This window comes from Olea europaea, chromosome 3 (assembly GCF_002742605.1).
Source record: "Olea europaea var. sylvestris chromosome 3, O_europaea_v1, whole genome shotgun sequence".
NCBI lineage: Eukaryota > Viridiplantae > Streptophyta > Magnoliopsida > Lamiales > Oleaceae > Olea > Olea europaea.
In genome coordinates this window covers 20682979-20695591 of record NC_036239.1, presented here as the reverse complement: position 1 = coordinate 20695591, position 12613 = coordinate 20682979, and the positions used below count along the sequence as shown (strand labels likewise).

Sequence of the window (12613 nt, the reverse complement as noted above, 5' to 3'; positions counted from 1 at the left end):
ATCATTGACTTGTCATCACATATGAAATAACGGACGGCATAGCAATACTTTGTCTCCTGGATCTGTTACAGGAAAGGGATAGTGTGGAACTTCAAGTATGAACCTAATGAAGTTTACATGCTCTTAGATACTGAACAAGCTGAAATTAACATGTTTATGAACTCCCATATGCATGAGTAGATTCTTGACCCCGATATTACTTTTCATGTTACATCAAATAAATTATGGTTTGATCATATGCATGAGTCTAATCATAGACATGTAGTTGCATGGGACGGAGTCGCATATAAGAACACATGTGTTGGTAATATGACTGCTAGGTTTGATGGTGGCTTTGTGCGCAGACTTAATAAAGTTAGGTACATTCCTCATATGGGAAAGAATTTAATTTTCGTGGGAGAGTTGGAGCACAACAGGTTTCACTGGTGCACTTAGTGATGGAGTGTTAAAAATGTTCAAGGGAGCCCTTAGATCCTTTAAGGCTATTGGGAATAATGGCAATTAGATCACATATGTCAGAGCAATGGATGGTTTAAATTTAAGTTTTACTATCACTGACACTGATCACACACAAAAGTGGCATAATAGGTTAGCTCACGTTAGTGTTAAGAGACTTAAGTTCTTTAATGATAAGGGTGTGTTTGGTAAGGATTGAGTGTCTAACATGCTATTTTGCGATCATTTTGTGCTTGGTAAACATTGTAGGATGTCATTTGCATGTAGCACACATATGACATCTAGAGTATTTCATACTGATTTGTGCGGTTCAAGGAGCAATCCGACTTTTGGTAATAACAAATATTTTCTATCTATTATTGATAATTTCTCTAGACGTGTGTGGATTTATTTGATGAAAGATAAATATGAGATTTTCATGAATTTTAAAAATTGGAAAGTTAAAGTTGAGAACTAGATAGGTAAAAAGGCAAAATATTTGCATACTGATAATAGTTTCGAGTTTTGTAATACTATATTTGATAATATGTAATGAATTTGATATCACTAGACATGGGACTTGCCTTACACTCCCCAATAAATTGGAGTAGCTGAAATGATGAATCGTATTTAATAAAGTTAGATGCATGATGTCAAGTTGTAGTATGCCCAAGTTAATTTGGGGCAAAACTGTTATGACTGCGCGTTATTTGATTAATATGACTCTTTTCGTGGCATTAAATGGTAATACTTTGTATGAGATTTAGTTTGGTAAATTTGTTGATTATTCTAGGACCTTTGGTTGTACTATGTTTTCTCATTAAAGTGAGAAAAAACTAGAACCTATAGTTAAGAAGTGTGTCTTCTTAGGCTACCCTGAGGGAGTTAAGGTATATATGTTATGGGATAGAAGCCAGAAAGGCGTGAGTATTATCGTAAGTCACAATGACACATTTAATGAGTCTGAAATACCTTGTAAAAAGAATGAGGAACAACAAGAAACTATTAGGGAAGAGTTTCCTATTAAAGTGGAGTAAGTGAGTGTCAACATCCCCATTACCTCAAACAAGGTGGAGAGTAATACAAAAAATCAGTAGATATAGAATTAGAAGGTGATGAGAAAGTTGTTGAAGGTAACCCTATCGACCAAAACCCTCTAGCTTGGTGTGTCAACGAAAGGCAACCTGGCTCGCGAGCCGAAACTCCTGGCTTGAGCTCAGCTCGGGTTTTTTTGAAAGCGGGCTTTTTTTTGCCCGAGCAAATCTTAGCAAAAACTTGGCCAAAAAATTAAGGCTCAACCCGAGTTGTAGAGCTTGGTCAAGCGAGCTGACTCAATATTTTTCTCCCTTTAAGCTGCTGGTTGAGCTTCTTCAACCAACAGCAAATCTGCTGCCTGTTAGCAGCAATCAATTACCAACAAGCAGCATTAAAGGCAGTAGATTTAGTTTTTTCATTTTTTATTTATTTTGTCGGGTCGACCCGTGTGGCTAGACGGGCCTGGCCATTTCAAGCCAAGTCCTCAAAATGAGGCTCGGCTCGATAAGCGGCCCAATCCGCCTAGTCCGATTGCCATCCCTTCCTTTAGTTGATTATCAGTTAGCTAGAGAGAGAGAGAGGAGACCACATAGGAAACCTTAGATGATGTCTGACTATACCATAGCCTATGTTAATTATCAAGAACTAGTTGATAAGGAGCTAAATACCTATGAGGAGCGAAAAAAGTAAGGAGTGGCTAAGTGCCATGAAAGAAGAGATGAGTTCTTTTGTTAAGAATCAAACATAGGATTTAGTTCCTAGACATAAAGATAAATCCATAGTAGGATGCAAATGTATTTATAAAATTAAGGAGGGAACGACTGAGAGTAAGCCCGTGAAATATAAGGATAGATTAGCAGCTAAGAGGTACACACAGAAGAAAGTGATAGATTATAATGAGATCTTTTTGCAAGTTGTTAAGTATACCATTATTTGGATCACACTTTCTTTTGTTTCTTACTATGATTGGAACCTTGAACAACTTGATGTCAAAACTGCTTTTTTGTATGATGATCTTGATGAAATGATTTTTATGACTCAACCCAAAAATTTTAAAAGTAAGTCTAAACCTGACTATGTGTGTTTCTTAATGAAATCTCTTTATGGGCTAAAACAGTCTCGACGTTAGTGGTGTAAAAGTTTGATTCGTATGTGTTGTCTATTGTTCTTAAGAGGAATGAGTTTGACCATTAACAGTATGTTGTTGACATTGTGTAACAAATACACACACTCTTTACTAGTCCGTGTTGTAGGTAATATTATTTGTAGGTAATACACACACTCTTTACTAGTCTGTATTGACAAAAGAACAATCACCTACTAATGATGAAGAAAGAGAATTTATGAATATTATTTCTTCAAATGTCATTGTCTCTATCATATACCTTATGATTTGTAATAGACTTAATTTGACTTTTACTATGAGTGCGCTAAGTAGATACATGTCTAATCCTGGTCCCAAACATTGGGAAGCAACAAAGTAGTTGCGTTGAAGGGCATTTTTTATACAAGGTTAATTTATAAATCTTCTAATGAGGATGTGAAACTTAACAGATGCTAATTATAGTGGTAGCAAAGATAATAGGAAATTTACTTCCTCTTATGAGTTTACTTTGTATGGCTCTTGCATGAGTTGGAAGTCTCAATTTTAACATATAGTTACTTTATCTACCATTGAATCTTAGTATATTGCTACTATAGAAGCTATTAAAAAAACCTATGTGGTTTAGAGGTTTTCCTAAAGAACTAGGTGTTTTAAGTGACGATGTGATTGTATATTCTAATGGTTAATCTGCTATACTTCAATGCAAAAATGCTAAATTTCATGAACACACTAAATATATAGATGTTAGGTTGCATTTTATTAGAGATATAATATCCCAAAAATTGATAAAATTTAAGAGAATGAATTCAGATTATAACTTTGCAGATATGGGCACTATGGTGCTAAAGTTTAAAAGCTATCTTACACTTCTAAGCATTGGGAAAAGTATGTGACGTTTTAATTTGTTTGAAATCACATTGTGCGACTACTAAATTGTTTCTTTTCATTCTTCCTCTATTTTTTTTTTTTTTTTTTTTTGCAGGTGTATTTGCATAAGGTGGAGGCTTGTTAGGTACTTGATATCAAATAAACTCGGGACGGCAATGAACAATCGGATCAGATTTTGAGCTAATTATTGAAAATTGTTTAACGATTGACCCGAGGAAACAATTGACAACCCATAAAACCTAGACGGGCAGAGAATCCCACACATGATAATTAGGGATCGACCCATTTAATATTTACTTGGGCACTTGGGTGACCTACCCATCCACTATAAAAGTAGAGCCTTGTCCACCGTTGAGAGAAATAAAAGATACATATACAGCTTTTCTCTTTGGCTCTTGGTTGTGTGATCCTTTAGTAGTTTTCCCTTGTGCGTCTTCCTTGAGCTTTTTGGCAACCATTAGCGGCATGTTTTTCCGACTGCGTGACCCTTTGGTAGCCGTGGTTTGCTCTTGCCTCGAATGCCTCCTTGCTGTCTTTCCCAGTTCTCTATGACAAGGGCATGTGGCTGACTCGTATCGACGTCCTTTCTCCAACCTACTACCTTTTGGCCTTCTTTGCAATTGTTGTTCCTACTTTGTTTCTTCGTGCTTACTGGGATGGTTTTTTGGTGATTCTAGTGGGACTCTTGGATCTAATTGAGTTGTGGTAACTTGTTGCCTTGTGTTGGTTGATCTAAGCCACATCCCTCCATCTTTGATTCTGAACGCAGATTTGGAAGAGAAGTGTTATTCTTGCATTTCCATTTGGTTAAGTCGATTTCTAATTTTTGTTATTGATAATTAACTTTATGTTCAATTATTTGGCTCGTTAAGAAGCATATTTTAACACAACACATTTGAGTCTTCTTTATTCGCAATAAATTTGACTAATTCATTTAAGAATATTAACATAATATGTTGATATATCATCTTGGATTCATAAAAGTACCAAACTCTCTTCTCATTCTTCACTCTCTCTTTATGAAATCTATGGAAAACCCAAGAACTAATAGAAAATCAACTTTCTCTTATGAGTTTACTTTGTATAACTCTTGTGTTAGTTGGAAGTCTCAATTTCAACATTACTTTATCTACAATTGGATCTGGATCTGAGTATATTATTACTACAGAAGCTATTAAAAAAGCTCTGTGGGTTAGAGGCCTGCTTAATGAACTAGTTGTTTTAAGTAACAATGTGATTGTATACTCTGATGTTTAATAAGTAATACTTCTGTGCAAAAATCCTACATTTCATGAATGCACTAAACATATAGATATTAGATTGCATTTCATTAGAGACGTAGTATCCCAAGAATTGATAAAACTTGAGAAAGATAGTTCAGATTATAACTCTGCAGATATGTGCCCTGAGCTGCTAAAGTTTAGAAGTTGTCTTACTCTTCTAAACATTGGGAAAGGTATGTGACATTTCAATTTGTGTCGAAATCACATTGTACAACTGCTAAACTTGTTTCTTTTTTTTCTTTTTTCCTTTTTTGCATGGATCAGGTATATCATGGCAAATTCTTCAGAAAAAATTGTGTCTTCCATAATGGAATCTGATAAGTGAGATTTTAGTTAAGTGTTTATATAGTCTTCTTATGTCCGAAGAAATGATTTATCGAAATAATGAGTCACCATTGATATTAACACATCTGAGATCGCCAAATCATCGGGAGTTCCTCTATTCAATCATTTTCCTTCTTCTTGTTGCTGGATATCTTGTTCGTACACATCTTCTCTTTGTTTCCCGAGCCTCTAGTAAGTTACAGAAAAAGTTCAGAAATGTCAAATCTTTGATGATTCCATCATCCATGACTGAGCTGCAAAAACTTCTAGATAGGTATTCTACATCTGAATCGAATTCTTTCTGGTTAAAGAATCTCTTTCTAGTTGCTCTGGAACAATTAGGATATTCTCTAGAAAAAATACGAGGTTCTGCTTTTGGCGGCAACATGCTTGGTCCCGCTTATGGGGTCAAATCAATGCGTTCTAAACATAAATGTTTGAATATCAATCTCATCTATCTCATACCAAATCCCATCAATTGAATCACTATTCGTGACCAAAGATCCTGTTTTATCATCAATCCAATCCCTTTTCACATTTTTTCTTTTCTTATCAATGAATAGATCTCTTTAATTGTATGGCTTAGATATCTTTTTTCTCAGGTGTATTTGGCATCAAGATGGAGATTTGTTAGATATTTGACAAACAACTTTAACTTTTTGTACAACTCAAGGGTCTATTATTGAAAGACAATGGATGCTTTTGACAGCAACTTTAAATTTTTGTACAACTAAAGTGTGCTCGTGGTTTCAAGGTAGTGGATCTTTTGTAGCCTTTGAAAAGAAGAACACGTTATAATCTTATATTTTTAACAAAATCGGCTACGTAATTAACACGCCTGAAAAATGTTGTAAACTAATTTTTTCCTTGAATATCTTTAGGAAATTTATCTACAAATTCAAGACTTCTTTGAATTGGAGTAAGTGTTCCTAGATGGATATGATGTCCTAAGAACCTTATACGTGTTTGACAAAGAACAACATTTTTTGCTGAGACCGTTAAACTATTGTTCTTAATGTCATGAATAAATATATTGAGATATTTGAGCTATTGTTCTAAACCTTTAGAATGAATTAGAAGATAATCAATATAAACAATAATAAAGTTTTGACAGGAATTAAAAATATCGTTCATAAATTTTTTTAAACTTGTAAGAAGCATTTTTTTTAGACAAAATGGCATAAGATTCCGTTCATATTTGCCGAAAGGAACATTGAATGTAATTTTGTACTTATCTTCTTTCTTAACTTAAATCCATCAAAAGCCAGACTTCATTTCAAATTTAGATAAAATGGTTGCTTTAAGTAATGCTTAACAGATCTTTCTTTTAAGGTAATAAATATCTGATCCACTGAAGAGCTTTGTTAAGAGGCTTATAATTGATTACAAGTCGCGGAACACCATTTTTTGTTCATTTGAATATGACGAAATTTTGCAGGAATACTAGATTTATGAAAATTAGAATTCTAATGAAGTGAGACATGTTCCTTCCTATCCCAAAAGGCATTTGGAATGGTAGAACATATTTCACTCTCAATTCTTTTTTTATATGAAGAAATTTCTTTCAATAATTGAAGGGTTTTGTAACTGTTCTTCAATTTTAAAGAAACTTAATATATCTTTTTCTTAAGGTTAATATAATTGACAATTTTTGAAATAGATGTTTTTTTTAAAGAATTAATATCCTTATAAGAAGGATGATTTGTAAATCTGAAAAATATTTCTTGACCAAAAATATTTGTAGTAAGATCTTTAGAATCAGCTTGAAATGGATAAATTTGAATAATAAATTTAAAATGAGTTCCAAGAATTATTTCTTGATCTAAGTCTTTGATTAAATAAAATATATTTTTGAAACATATATATGAATTGTAAACATGAGCTTTTGAAAGTTTATATTGAATACTAAATTTTTTTCCACTAGCAACTGCTGAATAGATTTTCCAAAATCTTTAGTAGGGATTAATCCTTCCTTAATACAATTTTGATCAGCTCTAGAATGAATTCTTTGTTGACTACTATGGTCATAGTACAATACCATTTTTTAAGTTGAATTCGGCTAATAACATTAATATTTTCTTCTTCAATTTGAGGAGTAGAATAAGAAGTATCTTCTTCTGAAAAAGAGGAAGAAGATAACTGATGAACATATTCTAATTCTAAATTTTTTGCTTTTAATAGCACAATTTCCATATGAACCTCTTTCATTTGACGTTCAATAATAGAAATTTGAGATTTCATTTCATTAAGTTTTTAATCTTACGGTGTTGAACCGTTTTAATATATCTTTCATAATAAAGGTGTTACTGAAGCTTTTGATGTAGAAGGTAAGAGATGAGAGAACTTTTTCTTTAATTGAGGATCTTCAATTTTCTCAATTACTTTTTGAATAAGTTCATTTTCTTTGGTAAGAACATTTATAATCTTACAACCTCAAACATATTTATTTTTTTTACCTAGAAGTTGACTCAAAATTTGAGCTTGTTTCAACGTCAAAATCTTCTTAATGTTCATAAATCTATGCTAAGTCAATTCAGATTCTTCATCAAAACAGGAATTAATTAAATCAAGAAGTTCAAATTTAACATCTTCATCGATTTGAAGATTATTAATCTTTCCCTTCATAGAACACTTTTTAGAATAATGACCTATTTGTTTACATTTCCAACAGGTAACATTAAAAAGTTTGAGAAACTTGTTTCTTTGAAAATTTAAGAGGATAATTTTGAGAAAATTTCTGTTTTTGAAAAGATCTTTTTCTAAGAAAAGAGGGAAAATTTTTCTTTTTCATTTTTGAAGATGGAGGAATGATTTTTTCAAAACTACATTGTTCGCAAAATGATTCAAGTTTTTTACTACTCTCTGATCTTTCACTTTTGAGTTTTGATTTGATTTTCATGTCGTTACATAATGCTAATCCTTCTTTATTAGTATAACTTATTATTTCACCCTAAGATAAAGAAATATATGGAATAGCATTGTTATTTTGACTTTTGATTGTATTTCTAACTCCTTCAGCAAAGCGTTTCAAATAGCCAAAAATAAATAATTTTTTCCAAAAGGATTGAAAACAATCTTTCATTAAAACTTTGGTGAGGAAGATATCTTTGTAATACTGAAAATCATGAAGTTTTGGACATGTTAAATTCATTAAGAGTTCGGAGAATCTTTCTTGTAATGAAATAGGATTTCCAATGAAATATTTGACAACGGCGACCAAAGAAGTCATCATGCCATCATTTTGTCCACTGGGTTTAGTGGCATTTATTACCTCATTGCAATCATTCTCAAAGAAGTAATTGGTCCACCATCCCTTTAATTGACTTGAATGTCCGATTATAATATTATCAAAAGCAGTTAGTTCATGAATATCACGAAGGAGATAAGTTCAATGGCACATATCCATATTTTCAATGTCTTGAATATTTGATATTCAGTCATTTCATCAATATTCCATTCAACTACCTCATCTTCATTATAAGTTGTTTGAGGTTTTCTTCTTTCTTCATATTGCATATCAGGAAAGGACAGTCTTGTATAGAAATTTGGTAATTTTAAATTTTTGACCATTTATTCTATTATTTTGAAGAGACTCATTTTCTTCCATAAATTGACGCTCAAGTTCTTCAATTGAATCTACAACATTAACATTATTCGATATGGATAATTTTGATAGTTGCTTCGCTATTTCTTTAATAACTCTTGACTCTGCTATGAGTTTTCCTAAACCTGGTTTTGAAATAGTTTGACCTATTGATTTAACGATTGAATTTATTAGTTTTTTAACTTCCTTCATTTGATTATGGGTTATCCTCAATGCTAGATATTTGGCTTGACATAGATTGTAATAAAATATTTGGATAGTTGTTCTGTGATTAAATATTTTTTGATGTCTTTAGCTGTAGTTCTAGATTCTTCTAATCTCTCAGCAGAGACTACTTGAGAGGATACGGAATTATATTAGTGTTTCCAGGGGCGAACGTAGATATTTTGAATTAGTGGGGCACAATTAAACTTGCAAAAGAAAAATACAAATTTACGTTTATACAAATACCACTATATTTGTCATCATTTTTAACTCCAACATCATTTTCATAACTTTTATCTCGAATATTCCTTTCATTAACATTGTGATCTAAAAAAAACGCATATTTACATTGAAATTATTTTTCCATCATATAATTAATTCAAGTGAAAAATACAAAATCACAACAATTCTAAATGTTAAATTATCAAATGCATTCCAATCCAAACAAAGAAAAAAGTCACAACAAGAATCCATTACCACAAAATTGCCAAAACAAGATAGAAATTGGAGCACTTAAATAGATCCCTAATTCTATTTCATAAGAAACTACAAAAGAAATCATAAAAAAGAAATAATTTCCCGAAAAATGAGGCATATAACTTTTGATGAATGAACCTTTAAAAAATTAAAACTTCATTCAAAGTTTTCAAATTTTCCGGACTGGAGTTCTTCTGCTTCAAGTCTGATTTTTTTTTTTTTTTGTATCTGATCAGAAACAGATAAAGAAAAAACTCCCATCTAACATGTATTATTTATAATATATTAAAATATTATATCAAGGGAAAATCATTATTTGTACGATTTTAACCTCCCTAAAATTCAATTATTTCAATAATACCTTACTTTTCGATTTTCGATATATAATAAATACTACATAATTATTGTCATTTATGAAATTTGTGTTTAATTCTCAATTAATTAACATTCACATTAATCTATATTCAATGAATTTACACTTGATGAATCTTAAATTACATGAATCTAGAGTTATTACATATGAATTTATTCATATTCACGTATCTAGAAATTTTAATAGGTGTTTAAATTTATGTATTAATAATTAATTTTTATTTATCAAATGTAACATAAAAAAAAATTGCCCATTTACAATATTTCATCACTACAAAAAAATTTGAATCATAGAAATTGAGTTTTGAGAGTATAATTTTTTTCTCTTAAATTTCTATGTTAAATTTTATTTTCTTTAATTCATTTGAAACTCATCAAATCCTCCAACAAATTGATACCAAATATTACTTTTTACATCACTTATAAAGTAATTTAGAATAACGTTCAGTGTACGTTCAACTTTGAACTATACATTTATAAAAATGGTTAAATCAAATATTATCATGATTTAGAAGCTCGTTGACACAAAAAAATTATATCTTGGTATCATTGACTTGGACATCTAGAAGCTATAATAATATGTCGAATAATAATTAACTCACATGGATATCTTTTAAAGAATCAGACGATTCTTTTACCTAATGATTGTCCATATTAACTTGTTTGTAAGAGAAGTTAGTCATTAAACTTTCAACCTCAATGATCAATAATAAATTTCCAACTTTCTTTAAAAAAATTCATGGAGATATATGTAGATCAATACACCAACTATGTACACTATTTCGTTATTTTATGGTATTAATGGATTCTTCTACTAGATGGTCCAATGTCTGTCCATTTTCCACTAGGAATGTAGTTTTTGCAAGACTTCTTGTTCAAATCATAAAATTAAAAGCTCAATTCTCCCGATTACTCAATAAATACAATTTTTTTAATAATGCTGGTGAATTTAAATCAGAAGCATTCGATGATTATTGTATGTCAATTGGAATTGTTATTGAATATTCAGTTGCACATGTTCATACACAAAGTGGTTTAGCGTAATTATTTATTAAACTTCTAAAACTTATTGCTAGACCAATCGTTTGTTCATATAGGACTAACTGCTTATTACCACTATTCACCTTTTCAACTACCATTTGATCATAAACCTAATATTTCTCGCTTATAAGTTTTTGGTTATGCTGCAAGTCCCTATTTCACACACAATATACTAAAATGGGTCCCCATGAAGACTGAATATTTATGTTGGTTTTGATTTACCATCTATTATTAAGTTCTCAAACATTTAACTAGTTATTTATTTATTGTACATTTTGTAGATTGTCATTTTGATGAAATGACCTTCCAACTTCATATGGGTAAAACTGCTTCCTAAAAAGTAAGGTAAACTTTCTTAGAATTAAACAACTCTATTTCACTTTGATCTCTGCATCAATCAACGTGTGGAAGAGGTTGAAAAAATCATTCATTTGCAAAATGTTGCAAATCAATTACCAGATGTACTTGTCGAACAAAAAAAATGACAAAGTTATATATACTAACAGAAAATATTTCAACAAAAATTGATATCCCTAAAGGAAAATCTGATGTAGCAAATAAATCACATACACTAAAAACATGGTCAACCAATTGGATTAAAAGACTTTATACCTCAAAAAAATATATAAGAAAAAACCAACCGAAAATTTTGGAAGAAGTAACTTTAAAAAAGATTGATTAATCAAATGTTGAAAATATGATTTCTGAAAAATCACAAATGTCCGAAAAAAAATGAGATTTCAATAAATTATAGGAAAATTTGCAGCGTGGGTCAAGTGACCCACCAGGACCCACTATGGGTCCGCTAGTGAGTGTTTCCATGAAAACAACTATTTCTTGCATAGGAGGATATTCGGAATAAAAAGTTTGACCCAAAGGAGTTTTCTATGTTTTTTTTTTTTTTTTTTTTTTTTTTTTAAAATGATTTTTTTGAATTGAAGAAAAGGACCTCGGAAATTATTCGATGTAGAAGCTTTGTCAAAAAGTCCTTTAACGTGTCCATCAGGAAATGAAACAATTTGTTCAGGAATAGTCCTAATAGGAGCGGGATTTGGGATTTGAGCATTTTCAAAATCCCATTCAATTATCTAGATTGAAGATTCCATGATATTTTTTTAGGAATCATGGTACTTGAGTGAAGATGGCTAACTTCTACTAGAAGGCTTTTCCTCTTTAGGGGATGAGCAAAGAGCTTGAGTATTGAGTTAAGTATTCACAAGCTTATAATATATTCAATATATTACAGCGAATGCTTTCAAATGATCATCAAAGTCGAAACTTTTTGTTTGAATTTGAAGAGTTAGAACATTAAGAATAGCTCCATCGTTAAGAGTGATGGTAATAGCTGGGTAACAATTTGAGAAAATTGGATTGCTTTCAAGATTTGACTCTAAAATAGATAACAAATGATTTTCAAATTTGAGAAGTTTTTTTTATCTCTAATCATTAAAAGAATCGGAACCAAATCTAAACAAAGGTTTAACATCAATTTGAGCAAGTCCTGCATGAAGATATTTAAATCTTTTTCTGTTTGAATAGTATCTTTTGAAAATAAATTTATTTGAGTTGTTTGATTTTTATTCACTATAGTTCTGAGGGCAGGGTGGTCATTTGTAAGTTGGGTTGGATTCAGTCTATCCTGTAGCATTGCATCTACAATAATATGTCATTATAATTTCATTTTAATCTATTATGTCTTTAATTTCTAATTGGTTTAGGAGATATAATAGTAAAATTGATAGTTTTTCAAACACATTTCATCATGAAGAAGAATTAGATCAAGAACAAGCATTTGCATTAGATGTATTCATTTCTCATCCCATGGGTTCTATCCCCAGTCTTCAT

The 12613-nt window shown here is 31.0% G+C and overlaps 1 protein-coding gene across 1 annotated transcript in view; it reads left to right on the top strand.

The window, feature by feature from the left end:
- Nucleotides 1-5114: 5114 nt before the first annotated feature.
- LOC111379753 overlaps nucleotides 5115-12613 on the top strand; it is a 10619-nt gene continuing 3120 nt past the window's right edge. The window contains exon 1 of the mRNA XM_023003194.1: nucleotides 5115-5477. Within this exon, the coding sequence (XP_022858962.1) occupies nucleotides 5115-5477 (363 nt within the window). The remainder of the gene's footprint in view (nucleotides 5478-12613) is intronic.